The 25,774-nt window shown below is 30.5% G+C and overlaps 4 protein-coding genes across 4 annotated transcripts; 2 read left to right on the top strand and 2 right to left on the bottom strand.

Moving 5' to 3' along the window:
- The first annotated feature begins 1,294 nt into the window (after window positions 1-1,294).
- Window positions 1,295-3,534, top strand: LOC105139895 (uncharacterized). The gene is made up of 5 exons (XM_011046529.1): window positions 1,295-1,396; window positions 2,265-2,405; window positions 2,770-2,821; window positions 3,161-3,234; window positions 3,406-3,534. The coding sequence occupies exons 2-5, from the start codon at window positions 2,281-2,283 to the stop codon at window positions 3,434-3,436; spliced, it is 282 nt and encodes a 93-aa protein (XP_011044831.1). The 5' UTR covers window positions 1,295-1,396; window positions 2,265-2,280; the 3' UTR covers window positions 3,437-3,534.
- A 2,198-nt stretch (window positions 3,535-5,732) lies between these two features.
- On the top strand, window positions 5,733-7,694 carry LOC105139894 (ubiquitin-NEDD8-like protein RUB2). Its single transcript, XM_011046528.1, has 3 exons — window positions 5,733-5,983; window positions 6,647-6,906; window positions 7,309-7,694. The coding sequence occupies exons 1-3, from the start codon at window positions 5,891-5,893 to the stop codon at window positions 7,418-7,420; spliced, it is 465 nt and encodes a 154-aa protein (XP_011044830.1). The 5' UTR covers window positions 5,733-5,890; the 3' UTR covers window positions 7,421-7,694.
- A 3,621-nt stretch (window positions 7,695-11,315) lies between these two features.
- Window positions 11,316-16,822, bottom strand: LOC105139893 (ras-related protein Rab7-like). The gene is made up of 7 exons (XM_011046527.1): window positions 16,608-16,822; window positions 16,485-16,511; window positions 16,206-16,305; window positions 15,970-16,116; window positions 14,366-14,446; window positions 14,145-14,290; window positions 11,316-11,940 (listed from the first exon to the last, which is right to left on the bottom strand). The coding sequence occupies exons 1-7, from the start codon at window positions 16,658-16,660 to the stop codon at window positions 11,877-11,879; spliced, it is 618 nt and encodes a 205-aa protein (XP_011044829.1). The 5' UTR covers window positions 16,661-16,822; the 3' UTR covers window positions 11,316-11,876.
- A 5,293-nt stretch (window positions 16,823-22,115) lies between these two features.
- Window positions 22,116-23,877, bottom strand: LOC105139892 (uncharacterized). Its single transcript, XM_011046526.1, has 2 exons — window positions 23,475-23,877; window positions 22,116-22,420 (listed from the first exon to the last, which is right to left on the bottom strand). Exons 1-2 carry the CDS (start codon window positions 23,820-23,822, stop codon window positions 22,208-22,210), a joined length of 561 nt encoding a protein of 186 aa, XP_011044828.1. The 5' UTR covers window positions 23,823-23,877; the 3' UTR covers window positions 22,116-22,207.
- Between the last annotated feature and the right edge of the window lie 1,897 nt (window positions 23,878-25,774).

Below are 25,774 nucleotides of genomic sequence, written 5' to 3'. Positions count from 1 at the left end.
TTAACACATCAACATTATTAAAAAATAAAAAGAAGATGTTTTTCATTTAAAAAAATAAAATTAATATTTTTTATATGTTTTTAAATAATTTGATGTGATAATGTTAAAAATAAAAAAATTATTTTAATATATTTTTAATTAAATTTAAAAAATTTCAAAGCATCATTCAGAGCATGAAAAGCCCCCGAGGACCGTGTACTCTAAAGTCTAAAACTAGAGACTGTAGTGGAGGGGTGCATAAAAAGTGCCCTTAGTCCTTTGTCAGTAAGAAACTGTTTGGAAATGGAATTAAAACTAACTTCTTTTAAATTTTTAAATTTTATTTATTTATTTTTTTATATTTTCAAAATAAATATGATGGTTTTAAAACTAATTTTTTAAAATAAAAAAATATTATTTTAATATATATTTTTTTAAAAAAATTTTAAACCACTATAATAATTCTAAACCTATGAATTTTACAATCTTAACCCGATTCTGTTGCGACTACGTTTACCAGCTGCTCCACCATCTCGACGTCTTCAACGTCCCCGTCTTCTTCTCTGCAGTTTACTGTTTATAGATTAGAATTGGAGAAGAAAGTAAGAAGCAGGCAAGCAGAAAATGGCAATTCCATTATCAAATTTCTTAAGAGCTCTCTTCCTTGTAATGGGATGTTTAATGGGGGGTACTCTTGTCTACACAATCTACGTCAATGGCTTCCCATTTCGCAGAGACCTCCTCACCCCGTAAATAAAATTAATACACACACTGCCTCTCACTCATTTCTTTGAGGTCAAACACTCTCTTTGCAGTTTCAGAGTTATGTTGTAGTATAAATAACTGAAAATTCTATTTCTTTTTTATGTTGCAGGTGGATGCTTGCTACTTTAGTTGATTTCTACATCAACGCTATAGCTGTAGCGGTGCATCTAACTTTCTATTTATTGGCTCTGGTTATTAAGCTAAGAACATGGCATGGTTTGATTGAGAGACTTGTCTGCTGATTATCAATTGGGCTTGGATTGCCTACAAAGAATCTAACTTTATTACTGCAACAATTTGAATACTTCTGCTAGCATGCTTTGGCAGTTATGTCCTGTAGTTATTGCACTTTAGTTTTTGTTCCATCAAGTGCAAATCTCTTCAAGAACCTTTTTTTTCTTAAAAAGAAGAAGCTCTTTAAGAAACTAATTCAAACGTGGTAGTTGTTGTTGATAGAAATAGAAGTAGTGTCAAAAGGTTACTTCTTTAAGGTAGTCTTGCCATATATTGTCAGGCTTTGTTGTCTAGTTTTTTTTATCAATATTTTCAGTATTACAACGCGTGTGTACATTTTTATCCAATTTCTCAAGTTGTCACCTGAAGAATTTTTGCAAGATCCGGTGTATCGTGTGCTATTGCGGCATGAAAGCAAGCATGTGATTCGAATTTCTGGTTTCTAGAATGATGCAGTAAGGCTGGAATATTATTAAAATAATGTAGTAAGGTTTACAGCCCATATAGGACTTGGAAGTCATTCAAGTTTCTATTTTGCTCCTTTCAGTTGCTCAAAGCTTGTGTCTTGTGTGTGTGTGTTGCTTTTGTAGAAGCAGAGAACCATGCGCATAACCACTTTTGATCACATTGGCTTCCCTAAATCAGCAGCCTTTGAAATGGTAAAAAGTACGCTCCAAAGCTTAAAATTCTACTCCCAACATTTCAATTCTGTATCTGGCATTTGTTGCCATGATGCGAAGAATGCTGCAAGTTTTTTTTTAATTTTTTGTGCACACCCCTTTATCTGATGATAGAATGCTTGAATGCTTCTATTCGTAAGTAAAAACTTGGTTTCAAGTGGAAAAACACGCATGTCTATGTTGATGTGTGAAATTTATGATTGTCTTTAAGGGTGGGGAATTTTTCATAGAAACTGGAGGTTTTTCTTCATAGACATTAATAGCGGGAGTCTGGGTGGGTGCTTTACTGCTTAGAAAGGTTGAACATCTTCTTTCATAGTTTTATTGCCATTTTACTGGGTGCTTTACTGCCATTTTATAGTTTTATCGCTCTGATTTGTAATCCTGTTCTAACATGACTCAATTCTGGTTAGGAATCTTTCGGAAGGAAGAGAATATCTTCCATAGCACCAGGAACACGATTCCTTGCTTTTCTTTTGGTGGTTATTCTGTTTTGCTAGTCCATTCATGCCTCATCTAAAACAGACACAACAAGCTATACAGATTTCTCCGTCTCTCCCTTTATGTAATAGTTGCTCATGCATTGACAAACAAACTTACTTTTAGGGGCGTGGAACAAAAGATGAAGCAATCTGCTGTCATGAGTACAAGGATTGCTTTCAGTGTTCTAGGTTTTCTGATGTTGGGAACTTTGATTTACACCCTACTAACTGATGGTTCTCCTTTTCGCAAAGAGCTTCTTACTCCGTAAGTTTATAGTTTCCTTTTATCTCTTTCCATTTCATTTACCCACCTGCTGAGTATGTTACTAGATAAAGGCGTTTATGCAGCTGAATTCAGCTCCCTATAGTTGAAAAACATGAGTTGTTGATTCGAATCACTCCATGGGAAAAAGGGAAGGCCTGGTCCCAGTGATGAGCTTCTTTTCAATTAGAAAGTCTTCTCATTGGCCTTTGTTTTGGAAGGGGCAGGGAAGAAAGCTATGAAGAGATTTCACTGATTCTTTAAATGTTGTTTATATCTAATCATTAGTTTTTGTTTCCTTTCATTCTTTAGAGATATTTGCTACTTTTTCCTCGCATGAAATTGCTTGTATAATGCATTTTTGCAGGTGGATAGTTGCAACACCAATTGAATTCTATATCAATGTTGTGGCTCTCTCGGTAGGTGTAAATTCCTGCTCCCTTATTCTTGAAGTTAATCTTTCAGAGCTTGTTTAACTTGTGCGATTCATGGGGTACTCAGTACATTTTATTTATTACAAGAAATTCATAGCAGTCATGTATGGACTGTATGGGCAATGATGTACACCTTATACTTGTATCATTCCCACAATCTCACAAGATTCTGATTTTCTTTTAAAAAATTGTTAAAGATCTTATGGGATATTAAAATTTAATGCTGGTTTAATTTAACAAGGGAATCATTTTAGATTTTGTGTTTCACTAGTTATCCTTGTGCATTTTCTTTCAAATGAATAATGTCCTTTTTTATGAATTTAGTTTTGGGTTGCCTGCAAGGAATCGAGTCTGATCAGTGGATTCTTATGGATATTGTTATTGATATGCTTTGGAAGGTGATATCTCATTCATGGCCTTGATCCTCAAATATAAAGCATGATTTGCTCTGTTTGTCAAAAAGTATAAGAATCGCCAGCAATTTTCAAGTCATGAAACATTATGAAATTAAAGTTGCTATAAGATCTGCAATTGCTTTATGTGATGTATAATCTATCTGCGGGATACAGGAATTTTCAGATACATATGGAAGGGAAATAAAATTTAATTGATAAAATGTATTATCCCTTTGCAATTTCCTTCCATGCTATTATCTTGGTGTCCAAACTTCATCTTAAAACCAGTAGAAACCAGTAGTAGTGTACGCCGCACTGCCGGGTCCAAAAGTTTTGGATAGCGATTTGATTCCAAAACTATATCATGTGATAAATAAAAAATTATTATTATAATAAATAGTATTTTATAAGAAAGGGAAAAGTCTAATTCCCTAAAGATCAGAATAATTTAATGAAAAATAAATAAAATAAATTATAAAATTTAATTTTTAATCAAATTGATATTGATAAATAAATTATAAAATTTAATTTTCAATCAAATTAATATTAATAGATGAAATTGAAAGAAAAAAACTAATTAAGAATTAGAAAAAAAAATCTTAATCAATTAGGTTAACCTGTTAACTTAGGTTAATCCATCAAATCTGAAATCCGTGTCATAAAAATATAATAACTAAATAGAAAAAATTAATATTAAAAAATTAAATTAAATAAAAAAAATTAATTTAAAAAAACCTATAACTAAAAAGCATTTGCCTTTCATTATAGATTTACATAGTAAATTTTTATGATGAAAGATTAATTCTTTTTAGTTATATAGTTAATTAGATAAACTTTATGATGTAAATAAATGGTGTATAATTAGGATGAAATGTTTACATAAAACTCAAAATTTATCTTTCCTTTTCCCTTTATTATTATGTTTTTTTACCTTATTTATTTTATTTTGTCTTTTACTTCTTTTTTACCTAACTTATCTTATAATGTATAATCTCATTTTATTTGTGATAGATTTTAAATTTAGTTCGGCAGGTTACCTCGAAACTCAGCTAACCTATTCTCTTACTTAAGATGGTTATAAAAAAATCAATTTTAACTTAGAATTTATTATATAAGTCAACTTATAACATGATTGATCTATTTAAATTTTAGTTTAACTTTAATTTTTTTATGCAAAACAACTCTATTTTAGTATTTTTATAAAAAAAAAACAATACTGTTTTGATTACCATATGTCAACTCATTCAACATGTTACCTGAGCTTTAGGTCGATTCATAAGTTAAGTCAATTTTAATTGTAAAAATACTCCCTGCTTATACTCGTTATTAAGTTTCTAATTATAGGTTCTTGTCATTGAAAATTAAAATAGCATAACTAATCCATATAATTATCTTATTGATCAGTGACTTGACTAAGTTAGGTTTCAATGATGTACTCAAACTTCGTTCAACATAATTATTTTTTTTAAATACAAATTTTTATCAATTTAAAATAGACAATTTTAGTTTTTTTTTTTTTATATTTTTAATCTTTATTTTGAGAAATAAAAAAGAAAATCATTGAATTTTTATGATAAAAAGATAAAATGATCATTTGCATCAATTTTAACTATCAAAAAGATCAATTTAAGTATTAACAAGTTTTATTCGGTTAATTTTTTTTTACTTATGTGTTTTTTTACTTATGTGTTTTTTTATTAATTTTAGGTTGATTTTAATTTTTAATATGATTTTTTTAGATTATAAATGAATTTATTAAAATGTCTAAAAAGTATTATGATATTTTGATTCAAAATAAGTTGAAAAATAAATTTTCAGGTAAATAACACTTGCAAACCAGCTGAAAATTTTTATTTAATTAAATTAAGAGACGTTTGCCCTTTGATAATTAGAAAAGAGAGGTGGATAATGCGTCTTTTGCTCATGTTGTTAGAAAAAAAAGAAAAAAAAAGACTCCGCTCATAGGCAGACCTTTTCATGGGCTTAGCATTTGGGTTAGGCTTTTTTATAGCCAAGCATGTAAGTAGGCCCACGTACCAAACATTTTTTTAATTTAAAATAATTCCAACTATTTAAAATTAAATAAAAAACACACCATATCAACATTTTTTTTTTTTTTAAGGTCTTTTTTATTTGATTTGAAGAAAAAAAATTGTTTTGTTATAAAACTTGAAAAAAATTAATACTATTTTTTTAGTTTCACACACAATATTTTTTTTTTGTTTTTTTAAATTGTTGTTTTATAATAAAAAAAAGTCTCATGCTCTCTATTAATATATAATGAAATAAGAAATAATTTTAAAAATAAAAAAATCATTAAATCTAAAAAATGCATGATGTAAACTGCGGGTTAATGAAGGTAATTTTAGCTAATTTAGTTTTTTTCTTAAATATATATTTTTTTAATTTTATTATTTAATTTCCCTTCGCATTTATTATATATATATATATAAAAAAAAGCGTTGAAATAGCCTACAACGAATAAAAATCTGGCCCACAGGGACACCTATCCTGCGTGCTTATAGTCTCATACTTATCCCCAAAAATCGCAGACCTGGCGTCGCTTTGTCTCGACTCTCGATCGTATAGTAGTGATTTTCTTTTTCCATTTTAGAGAAAATACAAGTTTAATAACACAGAAGAGGAGAAGAAGAAGAAGATGCAGATCTTCGTCAAGACATTGACTGGCAAGACCATAACTCTCGAGGTCGAGAGTAGCGACACCATCGACAACGTCAAAGCCAAGATTCTTGTATTTTTTCTTCTTCTTAACTCACTTTTCTTTTGATTAAATTGCTTATCTCTATTATTGCATCTAAATTTCTATTGGGTCTCTCTATTTTGACGGGAAGATTGTTTCTTGATTAATACTCTTTTTTTTTTCTCTGGTTTCGTTTTTGTGGTTGTGATTATCTGTAGGATCCCAATAATGTTTGTTGTTTCTCATGAGTTAAGGCTTTGGATTTTGTTTATTGGACTAATTTTGGCCTTGTATTTAATGGGTTTTGCTCTCTAGTAAAAGCTTGCACTAACCATATTCTATAAGTGAAAGTTGTTTTAGGATTAGCGATCATATAACTGATAGATTAGAATAGTTGTGAACTGGAAAATCCAGTGGAAATTATCTCAAGCTGTACTTAATAGCTGTCTGCTCCTGTTGTTTTTGTAATGTTTCGTAGTGTGTGTTAGCTGTGATATTATTTACCTGCAAACATGAAAAATTAAATCCATTTTGTATTTTTTGAAACCAATAAATCGATAAAGGTTTGGCCAAAAATATTCAATTAGTGTCAGCAGTAACTTGTTGGTGTTATTTTTGGTTAAGTTGCTTTGGGCCTTCAGTGGTTTGTGTCATGTTGCTTTATTATGAGTTGCTGAACCCATGTCTGACTGTTGGTGGATGTACCTTTTACAGGACAAGGAAGGCATCCCTCCTGATCAGCAAAGATTGATTTTTGCCGGTAAACAATTAGAGGATGGACGTACTCTTGCTGATTACAACATCCAGAAGGAGTCCACTCTTCACCTGGTTTTGAGGCTTAGGGGAGGAACTATGATCAAGGTGAAGACTCTCACTGGAAAAGAAATTGAAATTGACATTGAACCAAATGATACCATTGATAGGATCAAGGAACGGGTTGAGGAGAAAGAAGGGATTCCTCCTGTGCAGCAAAGGTAGCAATTTGATCCTTTTTGGTTTGATGATTGTCCTCATTCGGGCCACCATTTTCATGTAATTTAATATGCTATCGCGATATGTTTTCTCATGTGTTATGGAAGCAATATGCAGTAACGATGGGGATCATCCAAGTACAACCTTGTTAGCCACATGCTTAGTTTATCAGTAACATGGGGACTTGTTAGTGTGTCGCAGTAGTAATATTACCTGGTTTCTTCTATGCACCGTGTTGCATTTTAAAAACTTTCGTTGGATGACACACCAATGAGGTTTCATAATATTACCTGGTTTCTTCTATTCACCAAGTTGCCTATTTAATACTTTTGTCTGAATGACAGACGACGATGAGGTTTTATCATAATCACATTCCTTTAATTAACACCTTCTGCTGGTTGCAGGCTTATTTATGCTGGCAAGCAGCTTGGAGATGACAAGACAGCGCGCGACTACAATATTGAGGGTGGCTCCGTGCTTCATCTTGTTCTTGCTCTGAGGGGTGGTTGTCTCTGAATTGCGCTCATGATGTTACAAAAATCTACCTATCGAGGCTTCTTACATGCAAGTACTTTATGGATGTACTTTTTGGCCTGTGACTGTGGATAACATTGGTATATGAGAATTCACAAGAAATATGCAATGCCTGCTCTAATTGTTTACACCTGCACAACGAGCATATTTCTTTTTAGCTTTTTACTATTAAATATGCATGTGCTTGGGTGGCTATGTTTGAGGACTCTAAAATTGATGATGCGAGGGAAATTGATTGTTCTTATTGATTTATTTGGAGTTGCTGGGAGTTTCGTGATCTGATCACCACATTTTCTGGTGTTTATTGGCCCTGTTTGGCATGGGGGGCAATTTTTTTTTTAATGTTTTTGAATTATTTTGATGAGTTGATTAAAAATATTTTTTAAAATAATTACTATCTAAATATCAGATATTACTTACGGAATTAGAGTACGAAGCCACTGACACTCAAATTCCCCACCTAATTATGGATGGCCGGCGGTTGTAGTTTAGAGTTTGTTTTGCAGTGTAGTTTTGGTTGTTTAAATAATTTTTTGTATTAAAATATATATTAATAATTTTTTATTTTTTAAAATTATTTTTAGTATTGATATATGAAAATAATTTGAAAACAATAAAAATATATTAATTTAAAATAAATAAAAAAATAATTTTTTTAAAAATTTTTCAAAAATATTTATAAATCACATAAATAATAAACCCATTAAATTAGATTATTTGTTTCTAAAGTCATCTGTTAATATTAAAAACTTCCAGCGCTTGAACATAAGAATTTTTTTATCAAGTTTACTATTTGACACGACCTCATTAAACCATACAGCCGGCCAACGATAATTAAATATAAGGAGCTCAAATCACAAGTTGATAACCTGTTAATCTTTAATCTCATAATTATAGCTATAAAATTAAAATAATTTTATTAAAAATACATGAAAAATAATTTTTAATTAATTAAATGTTGAATAAAAATATAAATAAAAAAATGTCACCTATTATCCGGTACTTCACATTGGGGTGAGTAAAAAAATTAATTAAACAGAGAAAATAAAAAAATAACTGAAAAACTGAGCAGTGAAAAAACCAATTAGAATTATTAAAATTTTAAAAAAACTAATTGGTTCAATTTTGATTTTATAAGCTCGAAACAAAAAAACCATATCAAATTAAAAAAACCGAGTCAAATCAAAAAACTAGAGCCAAACTACAAAAAACCAGCTTTTATTTTAAAATAACTAAACCAAACTAAACTGAAACCAATATTTGAATTAATTTTAATTTTTTTTAAAGCTAATTTAGCTGTTTTTTTTTTAATAAAAACTGAATTAAATCAAACATAATATCTCTAATTAGCACAATCCCTCTCATTCACATTCACATGATAATAGCAGGACTTCCTCGCCACACTCATGAGTGTATATAGAAAAGATATACTATTACTATTTCTACAACCTCTTGGATTTGCAAGTCGTGTAAATGTTAAAAATCAATTCAAGTAACTCTTAATCCAACCAAAAAAAAAAAAAAAGGTGGGGGGGTTTTGGAAAAATGGCACCGCTCGCCCTGGGAAAAAGAGTGTTAGAGTGCATACTTGCCCATACACACTTGAGCAAGTTTTGAAAAATAATTTTTAATTAATTAAATGTTAAATAAAAATGTAAATAAAAAAATGTCACCTATTATCACCGGTACCTCATGTTAGAGGTGAGTAAAAAAATAAAACAATTAATTAAACTAAAAAAATAAAAAAATAAAAAAATTAATTGAAAAACCAGACAGTGAAAAAACCAATTAGAATGATTAGAATTTAAAAAAAACCAATTGGTTTAATTTTGATTTTATAAACTTGAAACAAAAAAAACTATATCAAATTAAAAAAATTGAATCAAACTAAAAGCTTGAGCCAAACTACAAAAAACCAGCTTTTATTTTAAAATAACCAAACCAAACTAAACTGAAATCAATATTTAAATTAATTTTAATTTTTTAAAAACTAATTTAACTACTTTTTTAATAAAAACTGAATCAAATCAAACATAATATCTCTAATTAGCACAATCCCTCTCATTCACATTCACATGATAATAGCAGGACTTCCTCGCCACACTCATGAGTGTATATAGAAAAGATATACTATTACTATTTCTACAACCTCTTGGATTTGCAAGTCGTGTAAATGTTAAAAATCAATTCAAGTAACTCTTAATCCAACCAAAAAAAAAAAAAAGGTGGGGGGGTTTTGGAAAAATGGCACCGCTCGCCCTGAGAAAAAGAGTGTTAGGGTGCATGCTCGCCCATGTACACCCGAGCAAGTTTTCCTGTGCTTGCCTTTCGAACTTGGTTGAGAAACTCAGCATGGGTTAAGACGAGTTAACCCAAGTTATTTAGCCTAATCCATCCTTTCTCTCCCTCAATAATTTTAGTTTATGTATATTTTTTCAGTATCTATTTTCTTACAAACAATCTCATCGTGTCTATAAAAGTATACAATAAAAATATTCTCAAACTCACACTCTTTGTTTATACTGGACAACAAAACAATCAATCAAGACGACCTTTTCTATAACCAATGAATCTCCCTCTATGGCTTCACAAGCAAAGAATCTGTAATGGTGATCAGTCTTGCAGGCTGAGACGTCTGATCTTCATCTTGGGTAAGGAAAGCCATGGAACATGTATTTTAAAAAAGGATCCCAATTGCTAACGAGATATCAGAACACTCATTTATCGACTACACACGAAAACACCATCACTTCTTGACTCTTTTTTTTTTACTTGCGTTCTACTTGAAAAAATTAGAAACTCGAGCATCACAAGAAGTTTGTTCTGCAAGTAACATCAATACGCACCAGTTTGTTGTAGTTTTTGACTCTGTATATGCATACAGCGATAACAATGTTACTCGAGCTAGTTTTTTATTATATTTATATTATATTTATTATTCTCATGATAAAAAAATTAAATATTTATATTTTAATCAATATATTTATTTATTTATTGAGGTGTGCATATATTAAATGACAAGATTTTAAATATTATATCAATATTATAAAACCAAAACTTTTCTAGTGGGTCAACTCTAAATTTAGCCATGTTCGGATTTTATAAAAAATAAAAAAAATTAATTGACTAAGTTCACTTATGAAACCTAATAAAAATATCAGTTGACTTGTTTATTTTATTTTTGAAAAGTTACAAAGATGTTATTTAAGAAAAAAAAAGATTAATTGAGGTTAATTCTTAATCTATTATTTGAGCTTGGTTCTCGAGTTGAATTTAATAACTATGTATTATATATAAATATGTGCTATGTGTAATAATTATATATTGTATTATATTTAAAATTATAAAAGTTCTACATATACATTTATATGATACAGATATATTAGGTTTAGATCGGGTTTGACAGTAAAAATTCCCTATTCATCACACACCAAGTAACTCACATATTCGAGTCCGTTCGAATAAATATCAATCAAATTAGAATGAAATTGTTGTCCCTACACATGCATGCTCGATCCTTCTACAATTTCCTTTTTTGTGTGAAAATGTACTCCAATAAGCCACTTATTAAGGATCTGATTCTTGCCAGCAATTGGAGGGTTGGATTTTAAGAGAGAGAATGGGTGCTTTGCAGTTTGGCCTCCATGGCTGTTCTCAGAGATTCTTTCGCTCGTATAAGCATGCATCTTCTCCACCCAGTGAAAAATTTGATTCTTGCTAGTTCAGAAGAGGAGAAGGTCAAGAAAACGTTCTTCTGCAATGGACAGGCCATGGCGTAACAAAAACTGATCAAATTTGACAGGCACAAATGATATCAGTAAGAATTTATTGATGGTGTATTTTAGCATTCAAACTCCACAATTACGATCATTTTAACAATAATTAAAAAAAAAGACCTTCATCCATATATAATAATAGCATTCTCTACAGTAGCCAAAGGTAGAATAACAATACTGTCTCCACCACAAAAGGCAACGCCACCACCAAATGGAGGATCAAGCTCGTCCCCACCTGTCCATCTATGACATTGCCTAACCAGGCTCACTATCTAGAAATGCCTATGTAAAAAACATTGAAGGATTCCCAGGAGAAATTCGAAACAATAACCGTCACGAATGAGATCTTTTAACTGGAAGCAGCAGAAGCCTTCAATTCTGACATGAATCTAAAAACACTTCTCTTTTATCAGGACAAAGAGAATCTGAAAGCAGTTCATCCTAGGTTGGATTCTACAGTTTTAGACTCAGAATTTATCATACCAAAAACAATACTGCCTGTTAGAAATGGCATCGACACTCAATGATGTCTCAGCATCAAGAGCTCAGTGTACAACGTGTACAAAAATAACGTTCGAGAAAATGGCTAAAAATCACAACCAAAAAATGATAAATGAGCCAACCACGAGCACCAAGATGAATCTGTTCAATCTATCCATAATTTAGCATGCACAGCCACCTCTTTGCTCATTATCTGTGACATCCTCTGGGATACTCTGGAAGTATCTGCATTTAAAATAAAAGGAATGGGCATTGAAAAAGCTCATTAATAAACGTTTTGGATGAGTCCATATATCATTGAAATGTTAGAAAGGAAGAGTGTACAAGCACTAAATTTAAATCAAGGATTTAGGGTTCTAAAATAAGACAAATCCAAAAGGTTTTACTTACAAATGAAAGCATGACAAGAAGAACACATCCCATGGAAAGCATAACTTACAAATGAAATCATAATAAAAAGAACGTGTCCCATGGAAACTGAATGGGTCCATATACAGTTCAAATTTCTAGTAAATCTTGGTCACCGCCTCACCATACAAAAATACATCGTATATTAATAATAAGCATCAGTACAGAGAATAGCACATAAACACACTAACAAAACTGATGGCAAACCATCCTAGGCTGTAGATCCTAAATATCGATAGCAACTATTTTAAAATAACATATCACGAAACTAATGGGCAACCATCTTGAGATGTATATCCTAAATATTAATAGAAAACAATTGGAGGAAAAAGTGCAAGCATGATTGCAATCACAAATCACACAACTAAGAGACCCTAAAATTTTGAACTCTAGATATCATGTTCTGTGGGGAACAGAAGTATCTTGTCCCAGAACTCAGCATTTAACACAAAACCATGGAAGAAACATCATGAATGGAAGGATATCCAATCTTCTTGAGATACTACTAAATGCCACTCCATCAGCTTGAAAAAGAAGAAGACAACAAAGCCTTCTATTCCTAGCATGACACTTTCCAGAAGCTTAGTTGATTATTTTCTATGGTTGCAAACAAAAGCTTCGAAACATTGTGGAACTTCCTGGTTAAGCACTTTTCTATCATTATAGAGATTTGGGAGTTAGTGTGAAAAGAAAGCTAAGAAGGAATTTTAGGAAAAAAGAAAAGAATAAAGTGACTTCGGAGAGAAAATCCAGCACATGACACAAGAAGATAAGACACACAACAAGAACCTAATAATTTTATATCCCTTTTGTTTTCTGAAATCTTGTGCTTCTGCACTTTTCATTTATTAAACCAAATAATGTAAAACAAGAAAGAATAAAGTCACGCGCACAAGATTCTCTTTTTTCCCCCCTGATAGGTAGAATATGCAAGATTTAAAAGCAGCCAAAAATTGTTCAAGAGTAACACTAAGAACAAAAATGACAATAGCCTAAAGTAATTTAAAAAAGAAGAAATAAATTAGAAAAGAGAGAGGAGCAATACAGAGCCATAAACAGAGTTTTATGTGGCTTCTATCGGTCACGGTTATCGTTATCGTGAATTCTTTAGCAATTCTTAGCGAACCTTAATAATATATGCTTTTCTAATAATTTTGCCAAATATATACAATAATAACACTTCTAGTAGATAAAAGTCATAAACAACATACTATAACTATTAAAAAAGATGAAAATATGAACTTGAAATACAAAATATAGTAAAAAATCAATTTTGCTAGTGGACTGTTATTGGGCTGTATTTTCAATATAACAGCCATTACTTTGTGAATCGCCAATAACAGTACTATAACACTGAAGAGCAGTAATGGAGTGCTCTGATTCAGTTAAATAACAGCCGTTACATAATATAATGGCCATTATTTAAAAATATGGCCATAAAAAAGACCAGAGATGCTGATTGTGACATAACAAGTTCTTTCTTCTCTTTGAAATGCTTTCTTGCCAGCACAAACCATGCATCAAGCAGCTCAGAAGCATCCAAGCTACACATACCCCTCACCACCTCTTACTAACCATCAATACCACCACATACCACAAGCAAAGATGCAAGCAAGACCAAGCAGAATTGACATTGAAACAATTCTTTGAGAGCACACCAAAATAACTCAATAAGTAAATATAAATGCTCAGTTCCAATCAGGGTTAAATTTTGGTTTAAGAGGTGATGGTGCTATGCCCTCCATACATTTTCTACAAAATTAATAGTTTTAAACCATTTCCTAACGTGTTCCAATAAAGACTTCCCTTTAAGATTCTTTGTTGTTAATCATGACTTCTGTTTAATTCTGATTTTGGTTGCGTGAAGACCTGATGGCATCTCATTTCTTGACATCAAATCAGCAATCCTTTTTTTTTTCACACGAACTTATTGCTGTAGTTAATAGTTATTACAGCTTACATTGCTTATATATGGTGCTAATACAATCCAAACAAGAAATCAGCAGACAATTCAAACTTACATGTCCTGTCCATGCTCATTGGCTAGAGCAGTTTTCGCAATGGATAAGAATGCAAGATCAACATTGTAATCTTCCTTTGCTGACGTCTCAAAGTAAAGTATGTTTCCTTTTGACGCACACCAGTCCTTAGCTTTCTTCTCAGAAACCTGCACACAATAAATGTTAGACCAGGGGCGAGTAAAGAAAAGTGAATTTACCAGGACCAAACTGTACATCCTTACCACTCGGCTATTTCCACCATCAATATCTATCTTGTTTCCAAGCAATATAAACGGAAATGCCTTGGGATCAGATGGATTTGCCTAGGATAGAATAGGAATGAAAATCATGTTAAATTGGAAAGAGAACAACAATGTCAAAAAAAAAAAAAATTAGCAGCTAACATGTTGCAAACCATAAACCCAGGAAACGGCAGGCAAGTGACGAAATAGGTAGGATTACCCGAATCCATTATATAATATTAAATGCCCAGTCAATTAAATTGGTTCACCTTTACCAAGTTTGATAAATTTAGGCATTTCCACAAAAGCTGTCAGTATCCTTGACAAATTCCCTAGGAAAAGCAAAATGTTTCTATTCGTTAACCACCAAGCAACAGACTTATTATCTTTACACAAACTCCTAGCAAAATCCACTCAGATTTTAGAGAACCCCACTGAAGCAAGGCCTGAAAAAATAAATCATCTTAATTTGGTCTCCTGTATGCTTATTTCAGAGTCGAGCAACAGAGTTGGAGTGACTAAATAGAGCATTCCAAGAAAGACTAAAATATCTAACATAAAAGGAAACCTCCTACACCATGGACCATTAGCATCAGTATAATACTCGGAAATCATCACTTCCCTCGTTACTGAAACTGGACCCAATTGCATGTGATGAAAATTCCATATGCCCCAATCCATTGGTACAATCCAAGTAATATGGAGCATTCCAAAAGAGACCACAGTATCCAGTATAAAGGGAACAACCCCCTACGCCCCAATTCACTAGCAGGACTGTGTTACCTAAACATTATCAATATCCCTTGGTGCTAATATCCACACAAGCCCATCACATCCCAACACATAAGTTAGAAAAAAAAAATGTGATTTACAAAATCATCATTCAAAAAAAATCCTGTAGAAGACAGAAACCCCAAAGCATAAGACACCAGAAAAAACCCAAATATCCACCAGCCCATCACATCCCAACACACAAGTTAGATGAAAAAAATAAAAAACAATTTGATATGCAAACTCATCATTCAAAAAAACAGATCTTGCAGAAGACAGAAACCCCAATGCAAACGACACCAGAAAAAAACCTTTGGTGATGTTCAATTCAATAAGATTCAGAGCCTGTCAATGTCCATCAAAAGAATCAATCAGATGTGCAGGGATAATTTGAGGAACCAAGAAGCCTTAAGCACCTATATACATCTGTGTTACAGCAGCTTTGACAAGTGAGTGGACAGAACGCCACTTTTAACTAGTTTATCATTATAATTTATTTTATCTGTTGCAGTCATTAAAAAGTTTCCCTAAAAAGATAAAGTGATGGCTAATTGTCTAGCAAACCATTTACTGATCGCATAAGAAACTCCAACTTTATCAAGGCTGTGATAATAAATTCCAGGGGCAGAAGAAGGCAGTCAGCCATTCTCCAGAACTGCTGTCACAGCCAAGATTATGAGCAAGTAGCACAGGCCAACTTAATCCACTACTTTATTTTACTACCATAAACACGTGACACTTCCCAATACAGACACTAAATACTCAAACCTGTATCGACAAATGGTAAGGAAAAAAATCGTTGATAGAAACACTGAAGAAAAGCAACGGTGAACCTGTTTAAGGAACTCTTCGTGCCAGTTGTCAAGGGTATCGAATGATCTCATGACATTCACATCATAAACTAGAACGCAGCAATCTGCTCCTCTATAAAATGCAACTCCAAGTGACTGAAATCTTTCTTGCCCAGCCGTGTCCCATATCTACACGCATAAATACCAGTATTTTTAGCAAGCATTCTTGCAGACATTCCGAAACAGAAAACTTTTATTAATAGAGCTAGAAAACCCACTTGCAGAGTGACAAGCCTGTCATCAATCAGGAGTTCTTTGGTAACGAAATCGGCACCAATTGTAGCCTTGTATTGCTGACTAAATTTCTTGTGCACATATCTGAGTTGTCGATTAAGAAATCCACATCCCATTCCCATTCCCATTCCCGAAAAGAAGCGCATAACATACCATAAATTTCTATATAATCAGTAACTAAATTTGTTAAAAAATACTAAAAACATCAATTAAAATGCAGGTTTAATAGATCAGAGAAAAGCCAAATCTAATAAAGAGGATACTGATTCATTAACGACGTCTTGCCAGCCCTGACGATCACAGACAACATTCACAATACGAAATTAGATTTTGTTTCTAAGGAAATGTATGTGTACAAATCTCAATAAAAAACCTAGAAATCGTACCCGCTGTCCCCGAGAACGATGACCTTGAGCAAGGTACGCCTACGCGCTGACATGCCGCTCTTTTTTTTAACGGTCACCAATTATACTGCTAGTACGGAGTATGAAATTCAAATCGGAAAAAGAGACAGTTTTCCACTTCCTTTTTTTTCCACTGTTTGCGAGAGAGGAGATTGAAAGGTACAGGGGGAAAAAGGGGCTCCAATTTCGATGTGTTCTTTTTGTTATATCCGAGATGGAAAAGGAATTTATTTTCCTTTGAAGTTTTTTCTTGGGTCCTGATGATATCATTGTCATCGTCTTCGAGTTTCTTTCTAGTGCATGCCGACAATATATGTTAATAATAATAAATCAAAAATAAATTCGGATAATAATAAATATAAATATAAATATAAATTTGCTTTAGATTTTTATAGAGTATAAAAAATGTTTTGATAATAATAAATATAAATATAAATATAAAATTGCTTTAGATTTTTATAGAGTATGTTTATTTTTACATATACAAAATGTTTTTTAAAAAAATTATTTTAAATTATTTTTATATATTTTTAAATCATTTTAATATACTAACTTCAAAAGTAAATATTTTTAAAAATAATTATAATAATAATCTCAAAAAATATTTTATAACATGAACACTTAGCTTTTATATCGTTTTCTTTTTTCCCCAGCATGCCATCATGGAGCTTAAGGCTGGGGGGCCTGTTCTTTCAATGGTGCTTTTTATGAAACCTTTTTACGTGTCCATTTATGTTTAATCGTGGTACAAAAGATTTTCTATATTGCCATCTTTGCTATAAAAATTATTTTTTGATTATTTTATTATTTTATTATTTTATTTTATTTTGTTATTTTCTTGTCCTCATATGTCAATTTATATCATAATTTTCTTAATTCTTAATTTTTATATTTTCAGAATCATTTTGGTATATATTAATTAAAATCAAATTATTTTAATCATATTTTAAATTAATCATCAACAGTTATTGAGTTAATGAAAATTTCTTTATCTACCATATTACTAGGAAGAACTAACTCCCTTGTTATTTGAAATTAACTTTAATGGTAATTTGTCACTTTTTTTTTACCGATAAAGTTTTAAAAATTTAAATTTTAAGTTGAATAATCTGTTAATCAATTAATCCTAAAAATCTTATTTACTCCCTTGTTATTTGAAATTAACTTTAATAGTAATTTGTCACTTTTTTTATCGATAAAGTTTTAAAAATTTAAATTTTAAATTGAATAATCAGTTAATTAATTAATTCTAAAAATTTTATTCATTTTTCATAGCTAAAATAATTGAAATTTGTATTTAGTGCTTGGTAAGTGAATGTAGCTTGTGACTTTTACCTACAAAAAATCATATTTAATGAAAATGAAGACTCTTCAATACTTAAATAAATATATTTTTAGAGAGAAAAAATATAGTGATATTTTAGATAGAGATATTCTAAAAATATAAATGCAATGTAGAATAAATATTGTAAATTTTTTTTCTAAATATCTCATGGTATATTTATAACCTATAAGTCTTGTCCTTTTGTAAAGAGAAAGGACTGAAGTGTAATTTTATCTTTGTGATATTTTAAGTTGTATTTCACTCATGTTATCTAGCTAAAAGATGGAGACATGACAGGCCATGAAAAACTTTAATACACCTAATGATTTTGATAAGGTGTAGACATGTTTAATTAACCTTAATTATTGAAAATAAATCCATTAAGATTTTATGTAAAACGCTATCAAGCCCATTAGTGGCGGGGCTTGCTATGGCCAAACCAAGCACGCCTACACTAGAGTGTGGTTGGTACTGACATGTGTCAGCCTAATGCACTTGAGGATTCATAAAAATTATACCTACATGTTTTTCTTGATTCAATATCAAGCACGCCTACACTAGAGTGTGGTTGGTGCTGACATGTGTCAGCCTAACGCACTTGAGGATTTAGAAAAATTATACTTACATGTTTTTCTTGATTCAATAGTTTTTGGTAAAAATATATAAAATATACTGATAAAATTTTGATTTATTAATAACCACTCAATCTTTGCGTATGCGAAGACTTTAATTAATCTCCCAATTCGTGTAGAGTGGTGAGTTTTGATTAAATAAAAAAGGGGTGGAAGGTAGAAAAAATACAAAATAATATGCCTATGGATTGAAAGAAATTCTTTCAGACATAAAATACAAAAAAGTTGTACTTAGAAAAATTCTAAGAGATTAAAGGGATTATGCTCATCATTTATAAAAATTTATAAGTGGTTATCTGGAACCTAATGAGATTATGTCTTTACCTAAAAATTTCTAAAGTGGAGTATGTGAGCCTGTGGCTTTCTTGGTATTATCATAGGGTTTAAGAATCCTTCGATAAAAAGTGATTAACATTAGTTTTGTTTGGCTGGGCATGGGAGCTTCCCACTAAAAAATGGTGATTGGATTGTGTTGTTATTGTATTAGGAAGACCAAGTTCATCCTTTACAGAGTAGGGTTATTGTCATATGAAGATAAAGTTGTGCAAATAACACTGGGAAGATAGAGTTCATCGCTTGGTTATTTGAAGGAATACTGCCCTTAGAGAGACCAAGTCAATTATTTAGAGAGTGGTGCATGAAGCACTAGGGAAACCAAGTTTATTCTATGAAGAGTGGTGCATATAACATTGGGGAGATCATGTCCATCACTTGAAGAGTGGTGCGTATAACACTAGAGAGACCACATTCATCATTTGAAGAGTTGATATATATAGCATTAGAAAGATCACGTTTTTTTCATTAGAAAGTGATGCATATAACACTAGAGAGATCATGTTTGTTTATTATAGAGTGGTGCATGTAACATTAGAAAGACCACATTCATCATTTGGATATTATCTGTGTAGCATTAGGAAGATCACGCTCATCCATTTTCTATGAGAATGCACATTCCTAAGATTAATGTTGAAAGGCTCTCAACTGTTACCTATAAAAAATAAGAAGACCATGCTCATCCATTTTTTTTTATAAAAATACACATTCTTAGGATTAATGTCGAGAGGCCCTCAATTATTACCTATAAAAAATAAAAAGTTATTTTGAACAAGTCATTTATATTTAAAGAAAAACTTATATTCTTATTAAAGATCATACATCTTGAAATGATCCAAATTATAGGTATAAGATAGGTTCCTGGAAGGAACATGTCTTAAAGATGATACTAGAATATTTTCTTGAACCACCCTAATTACTTTATTTAAAAGGTTATTCATGCTAGTTTCCCTTATGAAAATAAAAATATTAATATCATAGCAAATAGGTATCTTCAACTCAAATGTGATTAAATAACATTAAAATATAAAAAGAGAATATCAAGGTATTGAAAAACTTTTTGGTATTATTATTAAACTTAGTGAAATGGGTCCCCAAGGTGAGAAAAATCAAAGGATAAAAAATAAAACAGAGAAACTAGGTGCTCCACCTTGATAACCAGTAAAAATATGGTTTGAATTTAAAAGGATAATAGGTAAAAATATGGTTTGAATTTAAAAAAATTCAAAATAACATCTTTATTATTTTAAAATATTAAGACGACAACACATTAATGTCAACTTAGTTAGCTTGTCAAACCCATGACTTGAATTATAGACTTTATTGGGCTCAATAATATTTTTATTAAATTATATGACCAAAAAAATATGGAGAACAATGCAAAATCAACTAAAAATGAAGTTAGAAAAAAAAACAATAAAACAATTCATCAAAAACTCAATTTTTAATGATGAAATTAAAAAAAATCAATAAACAAAAAAATATAAGGAAAAATACTCTATAAAGATTATCTCCTAAAATTATAAAATATCTTTTATTATTAATCCTTTAATGAATTTAAAAATTACATGGGAACTATTGAACTCTTGCCTTAATATTAAAGAAATAAAAGGAGATAGGAGTATGTGTGAAAGATTTAGAATTACATAAAAAAAGAAAAAGAAAGGGTGTATGTGTAATAGAAAAAACTTAATGGCATGCCCGTGCCCGTGCATTATTGCAAACTTATAAAGCAAATATACATGATATTGTTATAATTATGAAACAGAGCTAGATAAATAATATAAACTAAAGGTGTGATAAAACTAATAATATTCCACAAGAAAAAAAAATTGTGTTGGTAATAAAAAAAAAACTTAGGAACTGAATAGAATGAGTTGTAGCAATCCACATTGTTTTGTGAGAAAAACTATAGTGTTTTCCCTATAAAATTGAGTTTTTTGCTACATGACTTAGCTTTTCTGTTAATAAAAAAAAATTACAAATAAAAAAAAATAAAAAAAATAAATTTAAAAAAAAAATTAAAACAAAAAAACCATGGAAGGAAATACTATGGCAAACCATAGTATTCTGTGAAGAAAGCTACAATGTTTTCCCCATATAATTTAGCTTTACTTGTAAATAAAAATAAAATTACAAAGTTAAAGTCTCAACTAACTCAATATTAAAAAATAAAATCAACAAAAATAATAAAAAAACCATGTGATGAAATATTGTAACAATCTATCATGTTTTAAAAAAATTATAAAGCTAAATTCTCAACCATCTCAATATTAAAAAAATAAAATCGACAGAAACAATTTAAAAAATTAAATCGTAACCAAAATACAAAAATAAAAAAAACACGTGTAAAAATATTATAGCAATCCAAGCATTTTGTTAGAAAAATTAAAGTGTTTTCCTTGTATAATTTAGATTTATTGTAATAAACCGTAAAGAGAACAACAGAAAAATTAGACATCTATTGTAGGAATCGAACTTGCAACATTATAGCATAACACAGCTTAAGTTCATCCCCATCATGGATGATGGTTTTTACCCAAACCCAATGGAAAAAACTAAATCTTGACATTCCCTCACATTGCCGAGTTAAAATATTGTTGCCACGTGTCAAGTTATTTGTGAAAAGAACTTTAAGGTAATAAAAAAAAATTAAATATACAGGCAAGTAAGGTAAGAAGATACAAAAAAAAAAAAACATTAAAATCGTCTGCGGCAAAGTAATAATACATTCATACATGTGTGTGTGTGTACATATAATGTTTCTGGAAGTACATTGCTAATGACAACTGATAAATAGATGTACACCGGTTCATCTCTTCACCAACCCATAATTAAATTTCAATCAATTTCTACCTATATGCGTGCCAGGAAATTAAGAACATAAATTCAATAGCCCAAAAGAGAACATGCATGCCAGAGAGGTTATACACATTGATAAGCTGTGAAGAGTCTAACCAGACAGAAATAGCTTGACAATCTTGTTTTGGCAACAATCATCATCAAACTTGGGGGTTTTTTTATGGTATTAAAAAGAGGCACATAGCCAAAAATAAAGTTCATTTACTCAAAACTTGAAAGCAGTCAGGTTGGCTCCTTAGATGTTCTTGAAAGTATTTTTCAATTAAAAATATATTAAACTAATATTTTTTAGATCTTTTTATTTTGTATATAAATATATCAAAACCACACAAAAAAAAAACACTTTAAGAACATCGAAAAACAATTTAAAAAGCGAAAGCAAACACAAAACACGAATCAGCCAAAATCAGAAATGCTCAGCAGCATGTTTTTTACCAGCCGCGCTTTTTCAAAAAGTCCCTAGTTCTCTTCCTCATGCGAGTAAAAACAATAACAGCACAAGCAAGGATCCATGGAGGGAAGCTTCCCCCGAAAGGGTTTGATATCTTGATCCATTCTGCAGGTTCCTTCAGAACCAATGTTAACAAAAGAGTGATCATTGCTGTCCCTAGTAAGATCTTGGTCACTGGTTTGATGGAGGAGTCCTACAGGTTCAGAATACAATTGCATAAACAAACTATGTGATGAAACACTTTTGTAAAAACTAAAAGAATCATGTGCTAGACAAAAATATACCACATCAGAACCGCAACTAAAGCAAACATGAGTGGAATCTAATAATCCATGTCCATAATTCTCCCAGAATAAGTATTACAAAAAACACATGCCTACACAAGACGATTATGATACGATGCATGATAAAAGTATCAGTATAAAAAAGCTCAAAGAAAAACAATTCAGGTGAAATTTTAAGAGAAATGGAAAGGGTGTGGACGATGCTTTTGGAATTAGCCACTCAATGTCCGATTGAGCATCTATGATAAGGAAGCTGGATTCAAACATAAAGCAAAGTGCTTCCAATTACTCGTTTTAAAGAAGTAGATTAAAATAAAAGTTCACCATTAATTTTAACATGTATAGATAAGCAAGCCTTCCAACTACTACAGCAACCTGAAATTTCTCAAACGAAAAAATAGAAAGAAAATGAGCATTTATTTTGCATTTTGTACATCAAAAACATTTATGGGAAAGAATTAATAGCAAGGCATGTATCTTGTAATCTATGCAAATTAATAGCATTCATCTGGCTCAAGTTTTGTTAAATACGGTGAGAGAACATCGCCTCGGTACGGCGGCAGCTGGGAGAATTTAATTTAGAGAAAATCCCAACATTCAGGAATCCTTCCAAGAAAATGCAATGAATAATGGTAAAAAATTACATGCTTAACAGAATTAAATTTCAGAAATGAACATTCAATGCAAATACAAGAGAGAGAATCCACTGAATTAAATAAACCGAGGATGGAAGCCTCCTTAGCTTTTCTAATCCAATTTTTGGAGTTCTCATCATGGTTAATCCAGTTTTCCAATACTTATATATGCTAATTTATCAACAGTCGACTTGGTGCAATGAAATTGCAAGCAAGCACCAAAGCATTGAAAAAAACTTAACAGATAATAATTGGTGCAGCATAAAGAAAACTGGAAATGATAATAATAATAAAATCAAATTTATCCCAAATCAAGTACTAAAATTACCTTTAGTTCTCCATCAACATGAATGACCGATCCATCTCTATACCCAAGCACAGACCTACCATTCCTCCCAAAAGGGATCGGTACTCCCCGACCCGACGCGGGATTGAAGGCGAAGATCGACTTGAGCCCGTATTTCTCGAGGATTTCTCGAACCTCCAGCTGGTCCTGGTCCCACCCTCCCAAGCTCGACTTGAACACGTCAATCGGACCCTTGCCTTGTCTGTAGAGATGGATCTCCACCTCCGGCACATTGGTCCTGACCCTTTTTTGTGTGGCTTTCGGCTCATTCGGTGGAGATCCGCTCCCGTCTGTGCCTTCGGCTTCTCTTATTTCGTTTTCCGTCGCCATTTTGCTCGAAGAGCCGGCTTCTAGATTGTAAGCGCCACCCCATGTCCATATATATGAGCATGATTATTAAATATATAATAGTATAATTTAAAAATTCATTTCATTGTTCATTAAGTTAGTTGATTGATGAAGAAAATGTATTTTTTAGTTAAAACTGTCATTTCTTATATTTATATATATAAGAAATGATATATATATTATTTTGATAATAACATGTTCCTTTTTTAAAATGTGACAGTAATATATTTCTTTCTATTAGCAAAATAACATGGTTTATTGAATAAAAAATAATAGCAATTAAAAAACATTCAAAGAATTATAATAATTTGAATTGAGAAGAAAACTATATATTTTTAATAAAAAAACATTTTTCATTTATATATTTTTTTATCTGTGTTTTACAAAAAAAAAAAAGCATTATTCTTTGAGTAAAAAGTTAATATAATTATAAAAGTAAGTTTCAATTAAAAATAAAAATATTATAAATCAATATTTTCATGCAGTTGTATAAAAAAATATAATAACGGGGAATTTGAAAAAAAATATAATAAAAAATATAGATATAACTATTTTATTTTCATTTCATTTTAATAAGCCAATATATTTTTAATAAATTATGCTTGTTAGGTTAATATATAATTATTGATAAAATAATTATTAATATTATAAGTAATTTTATGGTAATCAATAAATAACTTTATTAGTTATTTTATATGATTTATTTTAATACACATATATAACATATATATAGAAGAGAAAAATCTCAAATGAAAATATTTTTATTAGTTTTAATGGGTCATAGATTTTATAGATATATTTTTTTTATTTTGATGGATCATTAATTTTTTACTCTTTTTTTTTCTTTGAAAAGACCCCTAGCAATAATTAATAAAAAGTCATTGTTTGTTCATCGAGCACCATAAAAATTTCCCATGTATTACCATAAAAAGGCTTTAATATTCTTTAAAACAATTGAATATTTATTTTAAATATTGTTTTAATAAATTTATTTAAAAATAGTTTTATTTTATTTTTTTAAGAAAAATAAAAAAAATAAAGGGATGTTTGACAAAAGGTTAAGAGCACATAGCTTAGAAGGTTATGCAAACGTAATTCTTCTTCTTTTTTTTTAATGTAATAAACAACATGTTTTTTAAATAAAATAGATGATATCTCATCTGTCTAGAAAGATGACGTGTTGTTTTATGGTTTGAAAAGCTCGGATTCATATTTTTGTATTCTAAAAATTCAATTTTTAAATTATTTTCACTTTAAAATATTTAAAAAACATACTAAAAATTTCAATAAAACTATTTTCAACCCCCTAATCACTCTAGAAACTCAAAATCCAACAAGGTAAAAAAACATTACAAGTTTCTATCTAATTTTTTCAATATATTTAGAGAGAGAAACCATTTGAATTGAACTCTCTTCTTTAAGATGGGTTAATTGACACCGATATTATTATTTTTTATGACCGAAAGGCAGTTTGATCGCACCTTTCTCACTCATATTTCTTTTTCCAACGACCTTCTCAGTCTTCTCTTAACACACAAGGATTGAAACATAATAGAAATAAAGTTTAAGATTGAAATGATCAATCTTAAAACAACATGGACCAAGTTTACAAAATGAAAACTTCAGGGACTAGATCGAGTTTCTGCACCTAAGAAGCAATAAAATAAATAAATGAAAAGGGCTTCGTTTTTTTAATGTTAGCTTTGGTACATCTAGTTTTAGTTTAACTATAATCCAAAATTCAACATTGTAGCCATGGCCTTCAAATTAATGTTGGGATACTTTCCATTAACTTGAATATGCTGAAGTATATAAATCAAGATAAATTATAAAATTAAAAAAAAAAATCTGGTTATTTTGGAGAGCAATGCTATGCATAGAATTTTTTCATACAAATCTTGCAGTAATTACCATTTAATACATAGAAGATCAAT

Source organism: Populus euphratica, unplaced genomic scaffold, assembly GCF_000495115.2.
Source record: "Populus euphratica unplaced genomic scaffold, PopEup_1.0 scaffold185.1, whole genome shotgun sequence".
NCBI lineage: Eukaryota > Viridiplantae > Streptophyta > Magnoliopsida > Malpighiales > Salicaceae > Populus > Populus euphratica.
Note: the sequence above shows the minus strand (reverse complement) of the source record. Positions and strands in the feature narration are given on the sequence as shown.